General features: G+C 37.9%; 1 protein-coding gene across 1 annotated transcript; it reads left to right on the top strand.

The window, feature by feature from the left end:
• The first annotated feature begins 8422 nt into the window (after positions 1-8422).
• Positions 8423-11380, top strand: LOC143617893 (formin-like protein 4). The gene is made up of 2 exons (XM_077090296.1): positions 8423-9443; positions 10108-11380. Exons 1-2 carry the CDS (start codon positions 8461-8463, stop codon positions 11378-11380), a joined length of 2256 nt encoding a protein of 751 aa, XP_076946411.1. The 5' UTR covers positions 8423-8460.
• The last annotated feature ends 9373 nt before the right edge of the window (positions 11381-20753 follow it).

Raw genomic sequence — 20753 nt, 5'->3', positions numbered from 1 at the left:
GCTGGAAACCTCCGCTACAGTCTCCGGAACAGCTGAACAGTCGCTGGAATCTTCACTTTTGAGCTGCTATGATTTTACGGAAAAAAATTGGACTTCCCGACCTCTGATCGAAGATCTAATCAGTAGAAATATTCATTTATATATCATGAACACTCAGTTAAAATTTGAGACCGATCCGACGGCTAGATCTCCGGGAATCTTTGTGTATTTGGGGGTGGTTTTCTCAAAAACGGGAATTGGAGAAGTGTGTGTTTTTTATGGTGTAGGCTATGGTGTAGAGATGTATGAAAATGGAAAGGGTTAGGGTTTTAAGGGATATTTATACTCCCTTAAGCCCATCTTTCCTTTTTAGTCCATAATTAATTACATCTAATTAGTCTACTTATCCTTCCATCTTTATTATTTTACTATTTTTCTATTAACTCAAGTAAACTTTTTATCTTAAATAAATAATATATTAATTATTTTTTCTTAGAAATTTCGGGATGTTACATACTAATTTTTTCTTTTTTAGTAATTCATTGAAGCAGAGGTTTAATTAAATTTTGAAGTGTGTGTGCCCAAACACTTATGGCAACATAATTTGTTCTTAATACAGATGTTGTCAACATGTACGCTTAATTAGGTTGTTGCAATATCATATGTAGCCTAATAGCTTACCAATTGGCAAATATACGTCCCCACTATTAAAATGGCAAAATATAATCCCAACTACGCATGTGGATGCAAAACTAACGAAAACTTAACCACTCGTTAGTTTTTATGGCGTGGCAGCTAATTTGTCTCGTATATTTACAATTTCATCTAAGTTTATGTAACAACAGTTCTAAGAGCATCCACAACAATAAACTCATAAAATCGACACATCATCGCCGCATCAGATTTCAAACTTTTCTTAAAAACCTCAACTTTCTTCTACAACAACAAACCTCCACAAACCTTATTGAAAAATATTAAATATGTATGTATATGTATAAGTATATATAGTATGTGTGTGTGTATAATAGGGTAGGGACCCACTATGTAAGTTTGCAGCAGATTTGTAGCCATGGACTTTAGTTCATGGACTTGGCACCACAATGGTGGATTATTTCCACATCAAGTTTGCTTTCTTGCCACATTACCCAAACCTTGGGAAGAGGGGGGGGATGGCTTGTTGTAGATGCTCTAAGATGGGCTTTCAATGATTGTACATTACTGACTTCATGTTGGTAACTTTGGTTGCTTTGAGATGTTGTACATTATGCTCATTAGTTTGTTACTTCTATGCTATTATTATATATACTAATTAATAATCTTCTATACTCTATATAATTTTCCAACAAAAAATTCTATGTGTCGCTCTTTGTATTGTTTCAATTTTAAATAGTAAGCTCTCATTCATTGACCCGTTTAAGTTAATAAATAAGCGGGTCGTGAGTCTCACCAAACTCTGATAGTCATTAAACATGTTATAATGTCTCATTTATTTGTGAAACATTTTCATCATCAAGCAATAGTTTTCGCGGGTAATAGGTCTCACTAAACCCATATAACCCTTAAATGGGTTATAACATCTCATTTTATTTGTGAAACCCCTTTCATCATCAAGCAAATAATTTTTGCGGGTCATGTGTCTCACCAAATCTGAATAGCCCTAAAACGTGTTATAACATCTTATTTATTTGTAAAATTCTTTATCATTAAACCCTAATTTAATTTCTTTTCTCAACATATTCTCTGTTACTAGTCTATCCTCTCCACACCGATTAACTTCTGTTACCACCCACCAACTTCAACCTCCCCTCCTAGGCATCAACCACCATCGTCACCTACATCAACCGCCATTTCTTTGTTGAATTTATTTTAAATAACTGAATTGACATCGGTTAATCGGCCACCGGGTCTGATTTGGTCGCCCCTCGCCTCCTCTTTTATTTATGAAACCCTATCTGGGTCAACCCGTTTTCATCTTCATCACTCATACCCAGTGTTTTGAAACCCGGACCGGGCGGTCGGACCGGGACCTGCTAGGCATTCTGGCTCGGGTTCGCACTAATACCCCGTTTTTTAACAACCCAACCGGATTAGGTGGTTTCCGGTCAGACTGGAACCGGTGAACCAACGGTTGAACCGGTAAACCCTTGTTTTTTATTAAATACAAAATGAAATGGTAGCAGCGACGAGCCAAGATTTGAACCTAGGCAAATTCAATAATGAAAGCTTTAATAAATAACATGGGCCAACCAACCAAACTTCATTGATGTTTTTTAATTTAAAAAATAAACCATGTATACTTAAAAAACAATGTTAAAGCATAAATGGACATCAAAGTAGGTTACTATTAATATTTTTTGTTATAATTATTTTTTTATATGTATAGATCAATAGTAGAAAAGACAGATGTAGAAAAAAATGTAATACAAAGGGCTAAAAGCTAGTTATTAGTGTGTGTGTGCGCACGTGTGTATGTGTGTGTGTATTAAAACATTATATAAATGTCAGGCTCGTTGGGCTAACGGGCTGCATGAGTTCGATAAGTGAAGCTCAGGCTCATTTAGTAAACGAATATACTTTTAGGCTGGGGCTCATTTAAGCTCAGCTCAATCAAATTTTTTTACAAATCGATCTCAAGTAGCTCACGAGCGGCTCGTTTTGTTTGCATCCCTAGTGGCAGGAACACAACGAATGGGAAGAAACCCTCACTAATATAAAATACCAAACCGTTAAGAACGGTTCCCTCTAAATATTCCTCCTTCACTGAATTATAAATACCTTAGGGCGCGTTCGTTTCACGGAATGGAATGGAATTAGAATTAGAATTTGCATAGGATTTGGAATTTGAAGGAATTGAATTCCAATTCCAATTCTAATTCTTTGAACCGAACACACCAAAATGGAATTAAGATTCCAATTCCAACGAAACGAACACACCATGACATGGGATTTAATTCCAATTTCTTTAAATTCCCATGAAAAATTGTGAAACGAACATGCTCTTATAGTTTAATGAATTAGGGTTGGAGTAAAAACACTTGTACATGAGAGGTGTGAGATGATCTTATATTCTCATAATAGTTTTCAGCGTCCATTTATTTGTAAATCTTGAATAGTTGTATGCATCTTCAGTTTTATTGTCTAGGTATTTCTTGATTACAAGAAACTAAAGATATCCCAAATTTTAAAATTAAGTCACACTTAAATATTTAAGTAGCTGGTTTACCCGTGCTTCGCGGCGAGGTCGTGTAATTTACTCTCACTTCTGGATCGGCGTGAAGCTGTCAACTATTATTTTTGTTTAGTTAATTTTAGTATCAACCTATCAAGGGAAACAAAGAACACTAACCATTACATCCATGGTTTTACATAAAACATGCAGTGTGTGCAACATTCTACTAATATTGTCTTTGTAGTAATCAACATATCGGATCCTATAGTAACACCATCTGATTTTTTTATTGTCAGCATCGAAAGTCAACCTAATATCCAACCGTAGCCACGCCATCGACTGCAATCATAAGCCTCTGCCACTTTAACTCTTTCAATAGCAGCTAACTGGGATGATCAGAACACACATCAATCGTTTCAGTAGAAATATCCATTCAACTGGGATTGGAGTTTTGTTTGATGTCTCTGTTAAAATAAAGTAAAATTCAGTTTCTAAAAAAGAAACCATTAACACAAAAACATATAAATATGTTTCATATAACATATTGTTCAGCATCATCGAAACTTTTAACACGAATTATACACTTTAGTAATCTAATTTCTTTTTGTATAACTCTAATAATGCTCCTTTCGGTTATATTCCGTACTCATATAATTGACACTCGGGATCTAGTGGTGCCCAAAGTTTTATCATATTTATAAAAATATTTTAAAACCTTAAAACTTAAAAAAACTAAACTTAAAGTTAACACAAAAAAAATGAATAATTTTAAAACAAATGCGGTTCGTGTTTGTGGGTTGAAGGGTGCAACTGACATAACTCAAAAGTTGAACATGTATCTGAACCCGACCACTTAACGTGTAATCCAATCCAAACAAATCAAACTAATTTTAAAACATATGAGGTTCGTGTTCGCGGGTTGGCGCGTTCAACCTAACAGAAACCCGAAAGTTGAACCTGAACATGAACCCGACCAGTTAATGGTAGTCCAATGAAAGCATCAAACGCATCAAACTAATATTAATGAAAAAATTCAGAGACTATGAACTTAATACCTTAACTTCAGATCAAGACTAGTTACAACATCACTCTTGAAGCAGTTACTAAAGCGAGAAACAACCTTTTCTAGAGTCTTTGTATCGTTGTCACAAAGCAAAAGTCTCGCTTTACTTCAATGAATAAATCCTTCATCAGTCTTTCCGCCCGCATTTCCTTCACTACCAACTCTGTTTAACAGTTTGGATCCATCTTCCATATCAAACAACTCCACTCCTATATCCCTCAGAAACACAAATTCACCAAATGACACCCTTATGTTACTGCTAACTATCCCAGAATACAATCAATGTTAAGAGAACTTACATTAATACACAATCTCAGTTACTATTATTAATAATTTAACAACAATAAGTAGTATAAAAGATGATGGTTCAATGAAATATATGAGGCAATAAATCTGCAAATACCATCATCTATAAATACCAAAAGAAACTAAAACTTGAAATTCTTCCATGATTTAGCCACAAACATGATTTCATGTTTCAGGCAACCACCCAAAAACCCCAAATCAAATGTCAATCAACATCGACAGAGGCGGCAACCGACATCACTTCCCCACACCGGATTACAGCCACCACCACAGAATCATCGCCTAGAGTTCGCAGATCGGATCCGGTAACAATCGGCGGAATCAAGCGTCATATGTGAGCTTTACAATTAATATATATATAATATCTTTAAGTAAAACATATATCAATCAATCAATCATGCCCAGTAAAATCCCACCGACAGCAAAGCTATAAGTAGGGTCTGGGGAGGGTGGGATGTAGGCACACCGTACCTCCATCCAAAGGAATGAAGAGGTGGCTTCCAGAGAGACCCTCGGCTCTAAGTACATGTGTATGAAGCAAAATAAAGGAAATCAAAGTTTAACAGTTATATACAAACTACTACTAATTATAATAATATTAATAATAAGATCACAGTTTAACAGCTATATAAAAGCTAATAATAATTATAATAATAATAATAATATATGTAAGGGAAATACCATTATGGTATGCGACCTAAATAAGTTAAGTCTAAGCCCTAAGGTATTCAATTCTCTCTAAAAATCCTTAACTTTAATTCTACTTCTCCACGAATTCCTATCCTCAACCATGTCCTTTAATCTTTAAGTAAAACCAACTTTGCAATTATGTGAGCTTAACTTTTTTTTTCACTTTTCTTATTTTATGTCTTTGTAATATATGAATTAACAACTTGCAAATTTTTAAAAATAATTGATTTTAATTTGACATACAGGTTACTTTATTCAACTCGTGTAATATGCAGGTTTCTTACCTAATATGTTATATAATTCTAAAAAATATATAATAGTTATGCTTAAATTTCTAGAAACAAGAAATTTTTAAAATTCAAAATTGTTAAGTATAGTTAATATTTAATATTCTAAATCGGCTTTTATGATAGGTTATCTCGTAGTAGTAATCTCAACAGGTGATTTTCAACCAAAAAAGATCATAAGAACATGTATTCCTGTAAACTTGCTGAGTATTAAGCAACAGGTACTTGACGAGTATAAGATCCGATGTGTGGCACATCAGCACACATAGGATACGTGACTCTTGATCAATGTAACCATGGAGGTGGCATATAATTCTTTTTTTCTTTTTTTACTTTAATCTTGATTATTGGTTTCAGATGAAAATAAAGAATCACATCTAAGTTCAACATGTTGTCCATAAAAAATTATGGATCCGGTCATTTAACTTTATTTATAATAAGGATAGAAACAGGCCCAAGCTGTTTAATTTGGGCTCCTAATGAAAGAACACAATTTGTCAAGTTTTCGTCTATTTGATCCATTTACTTTAACCAAACTTTAAAAACTATTCTCTTAAAAACAGAGACAATCTAATTCAAGATATTTTCTAATTCTAAATAAGTAAAGTGAAAGTATTAACTCTTATGAACAAAAGGAAAACAAAATAAAATAGAAGCCCAAACTTCATAGAAGAGGAGTCAACAACTTTATGCAGGTTGGTGAAGTTGGTCAACTTGGGTCGGTAAATGTATTTTAGGTGAACCACTTTATATGTGTTTTTCTCACCAAGTGTTACTCTTATGTTAACAAAAGCATACATCTTTATGTAATTAAGATCATGAGTTCGGTCAGTCGTACGTTTGGGTTGGGTTGCATAAACGATTACCACGTCAATGAACATTTAACGAGTCAAATTGTAATATCGCGGGATCTTCCAGACACTTGTTCTAAACAATTATAAAACCAACTTACATAAACCAAAAAGATAAGGAAAATTGGATGTAAATAATCCAAACTATTAACAATTGACCAATAATAATCTCTACTAATAATCTAACTAGTAGCAATCTCAACTTTCAACTTTGTTACTAATAATAATCCCAGACTAACATAACGTTAACTTCGTTAAATTTGATGACGTGGAGCGTGATGTGGCAATTACGTGGCAATGGCATGGATTTTTTTTACTTATTTGGATTTAATTTATTCCAGGCCATTAATAGGTTATATTATTTTTTTTAAAATAATGTGAATGACTAAATTGCCCCTTGCTATTAAAATTAAGTATTTTGAAAATTATAAAAACTAAACTCAGACCCATTGTACTACACCCCCAACCTTAATCACTCCGGCCACCGTCGCCGATCACCGCCGCCAGCCATCTCTGTTCCTCTCTTAAAAGTTATAACCGATCGTCCCCCGCAACCCCACGTCTACACTGGTTCCTGGAAGCCACCATCACCAACACTAGAGATTCACCATCGCCGGCAAGTTGTTCATCTGGTGTTCAGAACCTGTCCATCTCGTTTTCCCGGCAGGCGACGTAAAAGAACCCCCACCCGTAACCGTCATTGAAGACCACCGGAAACAAACCGTCGTCATCACCTAAAAACCCCCCAAACGACGTGAATCAGACATGAGATTTAGGGTTACTGGTCTTCAAAACCTAAGCAGCGATGGTGGTTCTTTGAAGATAGATCGAGAAGTAAAGATGGGTTTCAGGAATTTTTCAAATCCCTATTTAGCCATCGAATATGGTGTTAGTCACATTTGGTCGATGGCTTTCGTATGGATGTGGTGGTAGTGGCCGTCGATATCGGGTCTCGCCGGAGAAGATGGTGATCTTCCAGCCGCCGTAGGTTACTTAATTTATTTAGGTTTCATTTAATATTATTGTGGGTCCCACTTGTTAAAGTAATTTGTATTTCGTATTTTTAGTTATAAAATTTAATTTTTGATAGCAAGGGGCAATTTTGTCAATTCACGTTATTTAACAAAAATAATATAACCTATAAATTGCCTGGACTAAATTAAATCCAAATAAGTTGAAAAAAAAAATCCATGTTGTTATCACGTAATCACCGCATCATGCGCCACGTCATCAAATTTAACGAAGTTAACGTTATGTTAGTCTGGGATTATTATTAGTAACAAAGTTGAAAGTTGGGATTGCTACTAGTTAGATTGTTAGTAGGAATTATTATTGGCCAGTTCTTAATAGTTTGGATTATCCACATCCAATTTTCCAAAAGATAAAAATAATGTGTTCAATTAGTACATGAGGTGTATCTAATTTTGACTATTTCTTGTTCCTTTTGACTTTTTTAACACACATAATCCGAAAGTGACATGTTCATGCTTTGTTATTGCTAACAACACTATAATAATCTGTTAATGTTATCATGCCTAATTCGTACTTTTGTACCTATACCGATTCAACCCTCCATCCATAAGTTAACCAACATTTGAATTAGTCAAATTACTCAAATGCCCTTACCCTTGTTATCCAACATTTGAATTAGTCAAATTACTCAAATGCCCTTACCCTTGTTATGAACTTTTCCAATTTAACAAGTTTGAGAAGGCCAATAAGGGTAATTTAGTCGTTTTAAAGTAAAGACGAATTGTCAGATCTAGATGCCACTTCCTCACATTGTCTTACCCGAGGGTAAGAATGTGAAATCACCAAAGGGTACTTAAGACATTTGAATAAAAAAGCGTGGGAAAGAGATCAAACAACCAACTATAGACGAAGAGTTCAAACGCACAAGGGTATTTTAGTCATTTTGATTTATAAAAAAACGGGAAGACATTAACCAACCAACCAATTCAAGTAAATAAAATTAAAAAAAGGCCAACAACTCTTAGAAACCTTCAGCAAAAACTCAAGTCGGCAAAATACTTTAAACCAAAACCAAAACACTAATTAACAAATCTTCTTCAACCTCTTCCATATTCCTCCTAAAACCTTAATCTCTACATTTTAATGGCTGCCAAGATCCAATGCCCGCCATCATTATTGTTATTATTATTTGTGTTTTCGTCTTTCATCATACCACCATCATCTTCCCAATCCGATGCTCAAAACATTCAAGTCTTTTATCCATTCCTTCCTCTACCACTTCCACCGCCACCACGACCACCGCCGCCGCCGCCACCATCACCACCACCAACTGACACCACCAGGACACCACCTCCTAACCCCGTCACAAACAGCCCGCCATCAAATTCATCAAATAAAACCGTTGCGACAGCAGTTGGTGTAACCGCAGCGAGTACTTTGGTTTTATCGGGGCTATTGTTTTTACTACTTGTGAAGTATAAACGACACCGGAAAGAAAATAAAAGCCCGGGTGTGAATAATGGAAACGAGACTGGAAACACGGGTAATGCGGTTTTAATGTTGAATGATCGGTTTACACGAGTGGAAGGGATCAAAGGGGTGATTGTTGATGAAGAAGGGTTAGATGTTCTTTATTGGAAGAATCTTGACGATGATGATGATGATGATTCTGGGGATAAAAAGGCAATCTTTAACAAGAAAGAACACCCGGCAAGAGTTGACCATGGTGGAAGAAGGTCAAAGAAATTTGATGTTCCAATTCAAGAAGCTCCTTTACTTGATGAAGAATCTTTAGGTTCTCAAGCATATCAACAAAGTTTGATGACAAGTCAGCGGTTGTCAAGAACTCTTCCACCAACACCAGCACCGCCACCACCACCTCAGGCTGTGGTAGAAAATAAGAATATTGTGCCACTGCCACCACCCCTGCCTCGGGTTGTGGGAGAACAGAAGACTAATCTGCAGCCGCCGCCACCACTGCCATTAGTGCCTAAAACAAATGGTTTGACTTCATCAACAGAACCACCACAACAGAAGGTCCAACTGAAGCCACTGCATTGGGATAAAGTCAACGCTAATGTGGGACATCCAACAGCATGGGACAAAATGGATAATGGTTCCTTCAGGTGATTTTTCGTAATCATCAATTTGTTTACAGTCATGCATTTAGACCTCAAACATAGTTTTATGCAGGGGCTGGTTTTGAAAACCTTTTGGTTTTCACAGTTTCGGTTTTTACATTGGGTTCAGCTCTGTTTCGATTTGAGCTTTAGCTATTTTGAACAAAAAAAGAACCAGAATAATGAATTTGGGCTTAAACTTTTTGTTAATTAATGATTAATTATCACACAAATGTGTCTACATTTTTTGAGTTACCCACTTATTATTATTTTTTTTATAAATAACTTAACATTCAGAAATAATTATTATAATACATAAACTCAATAACAAAAGTTGGTTTCTACGGTATTTAGTATCATTTCGGTTACGGTTTTCCATATGGGCTTAATTTTTTAGCCCAAAAAAATTAATCCAAAATAGTGAATTTGGGCTTGATCCAATAACAAAATTCGGTTTTTTCAGATTTTACTATCCAGTTCAGTTTCTTTGGTTTACGGTGCAAGCTAAACCGAAACTCGATTTTTAGAGAGAGAAAATATATCACCAAATATTTAGTTTTTGGTTGTGTTTGATTATTTTGGTTTGGTCATGTCGGTTATTCCGGTTACAGGTCAATTTCCTTCAAAGCACAAAAAAAACCTAAATGTTTCACTTTTGCGTGTGCTTCAGGTTTGACGGTGATTTCATGGAAGCAATGTTCGGCACTGTAGCCGCCAACAAAAAATCACCACGACACGACAACTCATCATCTCCAACAATCAAACAGAAATCTGGCCCACCGTCCAAAATATTCATCCTTGACACGCGCAAATCCCAAAACATCGCGATAATCCTCCGATCACTAAACGTGTCCCGCCAAGAAATCATCGATTGCCTTCTAGAAGGCAAAGGTTTAGACCTAGAGACCCTAGAAAAACTCACCAAAATCCACCCAACAAACGAAGAACAACAGCAAATTCTCAACTATGATCAAGACACCACAAAGTTAGCAGATGCAGAATCTTTTCTCTACCACATTTTAAAACCCGTACCCTCGGCTTTCACTCGATTCAATGCAATGTTTTTTAGATTAAGTTACACATCGGAAGTAACTGAAATCAAGAACACGTTACAAACACTTGAAACCGCATGCAAAGAGCTTAGAACACGCGGGCTTTTCGTGAAGCTTCTAGAAGCGGTTTTAAAAGCCGGGAACCGAATGAATGTCGGGACTTCAAGAGGAAATGCGCAAGCTTTTAACATGAATTCGCTTTTGAAGTTGTCAGATGTCAAAAGCAGTGACGGGAAGACGACTTTGTTGCATTTTGTTGTGGAAGAAGTCGTTCGGTTAGAGGGAAAACGTTGCATGATTAATAATAACAATAATAACAATCAAAGCTTTAAATTCAAAGACTACATAAGGCTCGGATTGCCTACTGTAGGAGGCGTAAGTTCTGAGTTTACTAATGTTAAAAAAGCTGCAGCCTTCGACTATGATGCGGTTTTGAGATCGTGCTCAGGGTTAACCGATAGACTAGACGAAATCAAGAAAACCGTTAAGGAATGTGGTGGGGACGGTGACGAACGGGGTTTCGTAAGAGAAATGGAGCGGTTTGTCGAACGGGCAGAAAGGGAAATTCAAATATTGAGAGGAGATCAAGAACGGGTTATCGGGCTGGTGAAGAAAATAAACGAGTATTATCAAGCGGGGGCGTCTAAGGATAAGGGAAGAAAGTTGTTTCAGTTGTTTGTGATAGTGAAAGGGTTTCTTGAAATGGTTGATAAGGCTTGCATTGATATTGCTGTGAAGCTGCAGAAGGAGAGGTATGCTGGCGGTGATGAGGCGGTGACGAGTGCGGTGCCGAACCGGCCGGCCATGAAGTTTCCGGTTTTGCCTCCGGATTTCATTAGTAGCAGTTCAAGTGATTCAGACGAGACGGATGACGATGATGATGGTTTGTAATTAATTAAGTGTTTGGATATTAAGTTCATTCTTTTGAATAACATTTATGTAAGTTTGGTATTGATTGTACAAATTGTAATGCATATAGTACACACATGATAACAGTTTTGAATCCCTTACGAACCCTAATTATTGCAGAGTCTATGAAATTGAAGCTAATTGCAATTTAAATAATATTAAGCCCTAACTAATTGAGTAAGGTTAAAGTTAAAATTGATCGAATTACAGTAACGAAAAAGAGCAAACCTTGTTCCAATCGATTGAAGTATGTGATCATTAACACAGCGTTTATGATGTTGAGATTATGAGAAATGAAGAACATAAACCCTAGAAGACGGATCACAGTGAAGACTGTCAACGTCGGGTCGGTCATTAGTCACGGGTCAAGACCACAATGCAATTTGGGTTCGTATCAGTTTGGGGCGACTGCCTGTATGAGTATCGACCAAGTTCATATGAGTATAAACCAAGTTTCAAACAAAATAACAAATAAATATATTATAAAAAAAAACAAACCATATTCGGTATAATCTCACTCGTAGCAAAACTCTTTCTAAATCTAAGGCAAACAAAAGTTTATGAAAAGCAAAGGCCCCTCATGACAAAACCATACTTTTTTTTAAAATGGTCTATAACCCCAATCGGACAAATCCAAGAGATTTTATCCTCGACCAGTTTATCTAAGAAGTGAAAATTGTCTAATCTTCGCGTCCCATGTCAATTTAGATCATCCTCTACTTCTTCTCCCCAGTCCTGTAGTTCTCACACGAGTCATCACATATCTACTTTTCACATGCCCAAATCATCTCAGTTTATCCTCCTTTATCTAACTCTTATCTAAGAAATATGTGACCCCTAGTTTATCCCCAAAAACTTCATTTTTTTTATTCCATATCACTTGTATTTTCGCACATCCACCTCACATCCTCATCTTTGCTACCTTACGTTTTGTCGCTTATGCCTTCTTAACAACCTAACAATCTGCTTCGTATTATATAGCTGATCGCACAACAACCTTATAAAACTGCCCTTTCAATCTGTTGGGAATCTCATGTCAATAGGGATGTCAAAAACCAAACATTCAGCGAACAGTTCGTGAATCATTCGGCGGAAGTTGGTTTATGTTCGTTAGTACTTCATTTAATTAATTGACGAACATGAGCAAAAAAAATTTGATTAGTTAAATAAAAGAACATGAACAGAGTTCTCGTTCATCCAATTATGTTCATGAATGTTCAGTAATGTGTTATGAAAAATTTTTGTACATATATTTGTTTTATCAAAAATTCTTTAATTCATTATTCTTAACAAAAATAGGAAACCATATTTTAACATTGTTTTTACAGTGTTTCTATTTCTTTTCCCATTATTCACATTGGTGAATGCATCGATATAAACTTTTAGGTTCCACCAATTTCATTTGTGTTTGTTTGTGGTTGTGAATCGTTTGTGAATGCATTCATGTCTTTAATGAATAAACACAAACATAAAATCTTGTCCAGTAAGTGTTCGTGAAACGTTCGTGGATACATTATTTTCTTAACGAATGAACATGAACAAAGTCTTGTTTGTATTCGTTTGGTTCATTTCTACCTTATTTGTCACACAATATTTCTAAGGTAGCTCTCCACTTGCACCACTTTTCCTAAACGAGGTGGGCTACATCACTGTCTATGTCGCCATCATTATGGACAAATGATCTTAGATGTTTGAATTTGTGTGGATGTGTGAAAGAGGGAGGGGGGAGTAGGCCTTCCACACTTATGTGAGTATCATCTTCCTTCTCATTTGCACCATTGAAGATACAATAGAGGTACTTGATTTTAGAGTCACTTACCTTTAGCCCTTTACGCTCTAGAGCAGCTCTCCTACAGTCTCTTATTCAACCTCGTTTTACTTTTCCTAATAACACACTATCATCTGCAAAGAGCATGCACCATGAAAATGACTTTTAGATCGAGTTGGACAACTCATCTAAAACTAACAATAAAGTAAAAGGGTTCAATGTGAATCTTTAGTGAAGTCCCACCTCCACATCGAAAGAGTCAGTATCCCTGCTGGCATTCTAATTTTCGTTTTGACTTCATCATACATATTCCTAATTGCCTCTAAATCGTGGGGTGGCGCCACAAGGCACCTCACACTTTTTACGCTCCCAAACCTTAACCAGATGTATTGGGCGCCTAAGAAGAAACACATTTGTGGGCGTTAAGGCAGTAACGAGCTCAAGGGCTCTTGAGTGAGGTCCATCAACTTTCCAACCAATTAAAATTAATCATGTAAATGCGTGTGTGTGTAATATTAGTTAAATTATTTCATGTTTTTTGATGAAAAAGTTAATGGTGACCCATGACTTGGTGACAGTGACGTAACGGGACATTTTTTAGCTTTTAATTAAACCACTACACAATACATATGCCATAAGTGTAACATTTAACTTATGGATATAATGATCTTAACATGACTCTACAACTAATTATACTTTAATTTAATATATAAATTTTACGTTTTGTTATATTAGAAGATAGTAATCTAGTGCACGCAAAGCAAATCAATAATTTGATTCAAAATAATCAAATAGATAGAAAATAACGCAGTCCATATTAAGGTACATGATTTTTTGAATTGATCATTATCCAAAGTCCACCTTGTGTCTGGTTCAACAAAGGGTGTAATATTGTCTAAGGCAGTTTTGATGAGTAAAATAGCAAATACAAACAGATACAACATCTATGCATTTCTAAAGTCGCGTGACATGAAAAATATAAATATGGAAAAGTCAAACATAGACCTAAACATGTTGAAATCACATGAAAATTAACTATACATAGTTTAAAACATTGGGGGACCTTTTCCACGTAGGGAGTTTCTTTTTAAACAAAAATGTAAGAGCATTCGTATCCTATTCATATATTTTTCTTGTAATTTAGCTAAAAAGCATTATTTCATAAATTTATCTATCATTTTTTAAAATTCTTTCACATTCTATTCCTTATTCATATTCATAAATTAATTCTTTATTATTTTTTTTCTCTTTTGTCTTATTATATAGTAAATAGTGATTGGAAGATATGTGATATATTATATGGTATGGAAAAATGAGTCCATATATTCAGGGATTTACTTTAGTTGCCATATAACTCATCCATATAATAGAGAATTGATTGAAGAGGTGATTTTGATGGTTTTCTTAAAATTTACCCTAAATTATATGGGTTTGACAAATTTAGAGATTGGGTTGAGAATGCTCTAACATCCACCAAATCCAATTCAGCAATTCTTGTTCCTTTTGTTGTCGGCTAGCTTTTACGTATAACGTACGTGAAATAGAGCATATGGTTTATACACGTTTTCTTTTAGAATAATTTTCTTTATTATTTGAAATTTATATTTTTTTTAATTATAATAAAAACCTAGATAAAGGATAGTTATACTATAGTATCCGTGGAAAAAAAAATTAAATCAAAATTTTGATTTAAGCTCTAAAATAGATTTTTGAACTCTTGTAATTTGTTGGTTGTTTGCCGTTCTTCGGCTGGGTCTTTTTAATAATATTTTTCTTTCACAATAAAAAGTACTGTAGGTGTAAGGTACGTCAAACCCGGTACGACCCTTTATTTATTACATTATGTATAATGTTTATCATATTATTATTATTGTCTACTAATTAGGCCCATTGGGCTGGGGGTTTGTGAAAGTAACCCCTAACCGGGCCTGGCCCAATAAATGTTAGGGTTCATGATGGTAGCCATGAAGTCCTTATATAAGGAGCCTTTATCATTCATTGAAAGTACCTTCTCTTGGACCCTTAGCTCCCACATATTTTTGTGTCTGTAAACAAGAGTTCACTCTCTTAGCAGTCACCTCCACACCCCCACTTTTCTATGACAGATCTGAGCAACCGGAGAAGAAGACGGAGTCGTGGTTCGTTCATCTTGAAGACCGGGGAACTTGGACTAGGATCCGACCCGGATCCATTCCATGTTTCTTCATTGGCGCCATCCGTAGGACACGGCAACAAATTACTCTTTATTTTTTGTCTCCGTTCTCAGATCTGTTCATAAAATATTCTATATCGATAATTTTTCCTTTTAAAAAAATCCAGATCTAGAAGTATACAAGAAGAAAGACCACCAAACTTTGAGGAAAACCATTAGATGTATGACTAAAAAATACAAATCTAGATAACTGTTTCTCTGAAAATATCAAGATCTACTTTATTTTGTGGAAAACCCTTTAGATCTAAAGATCTGAAAAAATCTTCAAAGTATCGAACGATTTGAAGTCGTGAAATTTTCAGATCTGGGTTCATTTAATGAAAGTTGGAGCCTATTTTCCTTTTAAAAAAGAAAAATAATAATAATAAAAGGTACAAGAGGTCACATCTGTGTCTCACACTAGGAGACAACTTCTCAAATTATGACTGTAAGCATGCTACCACTTACACATGCACGTGCTCTGAAGATCAATAGAAAATTTTTTCATCGAGCTTTGTGCATTGGCCTTTATACTCAATGAAACGTAAACGGCGATTTTACTCCTTCACAGCGGGCCGCATGCGCACGCCGCTGCCAATGGCAAGTCAGAATCGCGATCCGTATGTCAACACTCCGGTGTCCGCACCGTGACCCGCGAGTCTTTACCGCGACCCGCCTGACAACACTCCGGCGTCCGCACCGCGACCCGCGAGTCTTTACCGCGATCCGCCTGACAACACTCAGGCGTCCGCACCGTCACCCGCGAGTCGGAACCGCGATCCGCATGTCAACACTCCAGCGTCCGCACCACGACCCATGTGACTCATCTGCGGTGTACATGAGCATCTTCGGCGGGTAAATACATATACACTCCCGCATTCGCGTTCTGCGTGCCAACTCGTCACCACAGTTGCATGCGCGTTATGACGGACGGGTCAACACCAGTTACAAAATGACCACATGCTTCCTTGACGTTGACTCAAACTTGCAAGCTTAAGCAGAAGGTTCATTCTTTGCCACGACGCCTCCGTAAAGTTGGAAGTTTTCCGGCTAATAAACAACGGAGAGGGTGAACCTCCAAGTTATTACTCAAAGCATCTTAAAGTGAAAATTCAACTTCACTGTGGATGGCTACACTTTTAAAAATGAAGGACGATTATTTGTCAAGTTTCAAAACAACCCTTCAACTTTTGAATAATATTTATTAGACAATGGTTATTCACACACCCTCTTAACACACATATTATCTTTATATACACCCTATAAAGGGTGTATAAATAACACATCCCTATTTATTATTATCATAACCAAAAGCGATGGGTATGATTTACTTGCATTCTATCCTCTCGAGTTACAAATGTTGACGTCAACTATAAAAAACATCTCGTGAGACAATTAACGCCATCACATGTCATATGTGAGTTCAAGCGAATAAACTCCAGTGGCTGCTGATCAAATCCGGTCACAGTGGGTTACATACGGGCATGGCAGGTCAATCCTAACTTCCGTGGACCATGCAAAAGCACGAAACAAATTGGTGGATCATTCTTATCCAATACTAGCCGCATGCGCGTTCCGGTGATTCACGCCATAGCGGGCCACATGCGCGCTAAGCGATAAATGGCGGATCACTTGAGTGCTCCCAAAAATCCATGGCGATTATACTCCGCCATAGCGGGCCGCACACGCGCTCCCGGCGATTATACTCCGCCATAGCGGGCTGCATGCACGCTTCCGGCGATTATACTCCGCCATAGCGAGTCGTATAACGCGCTCCCGGCGATTATACTCCGCCACTTCGAGCCAGTAAGCACTACAGCAGATAAACACTGCCATTGCACGGGTTTCTTGCGGGTCACGGCTGTATGATCTTTTACATACTCCAGCGTTCGCACCGCGGCCCGCGAGTCAGAACATCTGTCGATTTTGAAGGTCAATGATCTTTAAAATCAATACAAATATTAAACTGGATCTGCGTTTTTAGGGGCGAAGAGCATCGGGTTATGGTTATTTCAAACATGACTTTTGATATCTGAGTTAGAGGAACTTCTAATTTTTCTTGAATTTCCAACCATAAAGAAATAAATTGATACAGCAGTACACTGTACTTTTGTCTTATTAGAGGAACATTTTCTCCCCACCTCAACTGTCACCGTCAATTAAGACATTATAATATTTTATGATTGTCATGACCAAGTAAGAATATGTGAAGGCCACCGTAGGTGCAGACACCATTATTCATGTGCGCCGTCATGGTGAAACACTCCGCCTCTATGCACGCATGTGTGTTACGTGAAGCTAATTACGGCCACCGCGGACTCCATGCATCCTCAAGCGGATCAAATAAAAGCTCCGATCTGTCACACCCGGCCCTGAGCGGCGGAAACAGCCGGGCGCGCGCGAGTGGGGATTGATAATTAAGCACGGGCCATTGCAAACATTCAAAGATTTTCATTGCGCATGAAATGTTTAATACAAATACATTACATTGTTTAAAAATTACATAAAACATCCAAGTATAAAAACTGTTGAAGATTTCCACGCCATATCCCCTTGCGCGGCGGGAACAACCATGCGCATCAAAGGGATAGAACTAAAATCTTCCAAAAAGCTAGTTTTAGATGTTCAGCGTGAGGTGCTCTAAGTGTGACTCCATGCGCTACCTAGTTATCTCCTGAAAGTCACGTAAAACATTTGAATCAGTATAAACTGAGTGAGTTCACAAGTTTTAGTAACTTGATAAATCGTATCGCGTCATAAACATAATTCTGATAGCATCATTGAAACACATGCTTAGTAAAACATAGTTCTGAACATAATCTGATAAAAATCGTTCCGCGGTTTACGCGCGAACATTTCTGGGAACTGTGCTCGTCTGTGTAAGTGGCGCTGCCACTACGAGCGAAACAAGTAATACCGTCCCGCGGGTTACGCGCGGACACATCTGAAAAACCGTGCTCGTCTGTGTAAGTGGCGCTGCCACTACGAGCGAATAATACCGTCCCACGGGTTACGCGCAGACGTTGTGCCGGAAAACAAGGCGCTCGTCTGCGTAAGAGGAGCGACCTCTACGAGCGGGCTCAAACCCATAGTACTGCCCCATGACCATACTAGGCACTCGTCTGTGTAAGAGGTGCGACCCCTACGAGTGGGCGGATCAAACCAGCAGTCCCTACCCTTAGAGTTCCAATGGTAAAGTGATCACTTACTCGAATCTGGTGCACTAACATCGAAAAACCATAGATAACCGTTCGCATTGCTCATCATGAAACATAACTTAAACACATAATCGCTTGCATAGCTTGTAAGTATACCATGATAAAACATTATTTAAGTACGTGTCCCTCGCCCCGAAAACAGTTTAAAAATAGTGAAAACAGTGAAAATAGGGGCTGTGAGACTCACCTGTGGTTCTTGTTAAGGGATTAATCGAGATTCGGGTTTTCTTGGTGTTGGCCTTTGAATTGAAGGTCTGGAATACGATTAAATAACAAGGAGTATATATATTAAGATCAAGAAATAGGAGAATATAAGGGTTGGAAAGTAGATCTCAAGGTTATATTCTCGGCTTACCTAGTAACAGGATCGGAAATGAAAACAACGGATGCTTGGGAGATGATTAGTGCAAGTTTGCAGTTCTTAAGAGAGAAGTTTGAAGTGTGTTTGGGTGATAACTTAGGTTACATATTTATAGGCAAACTCAAGGGAACACAATCCCTTGCTTTAGGGGATTGTAATCTTTTCATATCTAGGTGTAATGATGATAAAGTATGGAAATTATTATTATTTATTTAAAAGTGGAGTAGTGGATAAAAGATTTTGATTTGATTTGGTCAGGACATGCAGGTCTGGGGTTGGTGAGAATAGGGTGGCTGACAGTTGACTTTTCATGTTACAGTGTGCTTTTTCCAGGTACTTTTGTCAGTGTACAGTAAAAAGTGGAAAATCTCTGAAACACGCTACTATTTCCTTTTGGGCGGGAGTAATCTCCTTACATCTGGAGAATAGACTAAGTGTTCTGTGCGTATCACTTTGTGCGCATAGCTTTCTGTGTGAAGGACATTTCTTTGCTGCGGGTAGGTGCGTAACCTTCTCGCAGTTAGGGACATTGAGTTTCATTTGTAAATTCTCCAGGTGGTCTCGGTATTTCAACATAGTGATCAGTCATGTTGAAGTCAATTCCATCTTGGAGCTTCAGACAAACTAGCTCTCAATGTTCCCGCCATGCGGGGAGGTTAGTTCCCTTCCGCACGCGCATAAACGATTTAGGATGCACCCGCCTTAGCATCATGCGGGATGGTCAACCCATTAGACAACATATCGTTAAGTTACATGAAAACATAAAGCCAAAACATTCGCGCATGGCGCATATAACATATGCCCACGCTGGTTCTTAACATGGCGCTCGCGCAGGGTGCACATAACAAATACCCGCGCCGATTCTAACATAGCACGCTCGCGCAGGGCGCACATAACAAATGCACGCGCTGATTAACATAGCGCGCTCGCGCAGGGCGCACATAACAAATGCACGCGCTGATTAACATAGCGCGCTCGCGCAGGGCGCACATAACAAATGCACGCGCTGATTCTAATATGGCGCGCTCGCGCAGGGCGCACATAACAAATGCACGCGCTGATTCTAATATGGCGCGCTCGCACAAGGCGCATATAACATAATTACCCAATATTTAGGTTGATTACTTGGTTTAAGGGATTGGGAATTTACCGGGTGTCACAGGCCTATCATTTCATTTTCCGCGGATCACCTAAAAAGCTTCAAGTAAAGCAATGATGGATCAAAAAAGGCTTTCACGAGCCGCGAAAAAGCTTTGGTGAATCACATACGGCTTCCGCGGATCACTTAAAAAGCTTCAAGCAAAGCAATGCTGGATCAAACACGGCTTCCGTGGGCCACGAAAAGCTTTGGCGGGTCACATACGGCTTCCGCGGATCACCTAAAAAGTTTTGACGGGTCTACCATGGCTTTCGCGGGTCACATGCGGATTCCACGGATCAACTCAAAATAACAGTGGGTCTCACCCGTGGGCCAACGCAGTTCAGTAAGGGTCACTTATGATTTCCGCGGATAACTTACGCACTCCCGCGGACCGAAACTACTCACCGGCGGGTCAAAACTGCTCCATGCACTTGCTGCAAATGAAGCTTTTAGGCTTCCGCGGACTACAAGTGTATCTCCTGCGGGTCATTTCAAACTTCCGCCGCCTACGAGTAGAGGTCCCGCGGGACAATTTCTTCTTCCGCTAGCCAATCCGGCAAGCGCGAACTTTTGACGTCATGCATGCTCCGACGGCTCTTGTGACTAATTTTAGCTAAAGTGTGCCATGCATGCTCCGATTTTTCCGATGCACTCATGCCGGAAAATATTTCCATCA

This window comes from Bidens hawaiensis, unplaced genomic scaffold, assembly GCF_021521415.1.
Source record: "Bidens hawaiensis isolate Kalapana, Puna unplaced genomic scaffold, B.hawaiensis_p1.1 tig00060073_1, whole genome shotgun sequence".
Taxonomy (NCBI): domain Eukaryota; kingdom Viridiplantae; phylum Streptophyta; class Magnoliopsida; order Asterales; family Asteraceae; genus Bidens; species Bidens hawaiensis.
The sequence above is the reverse complement of the archived record's forward strand: the minus strand, read 5'-3'. Positions and strand labels throughout refer to the sequence as shown.

Bases quoted from the DNA above. Each gene is read 5' to 3' on its own strand.
- LOC143617893 (XM_077090296.1), top strand. From the start codon at position 8,461: ATGGCTGCCAAGATCCAATGCCCGCCATCATTATTGTTATTATTATTT. The intron at 9,444-10,107 runs GTGATTTTTCGT...CGTGTGCTTCAG, and splicing joins ATGGATAATGGTTCCTTCAG to GTTTGACGGTGATTTCATGG.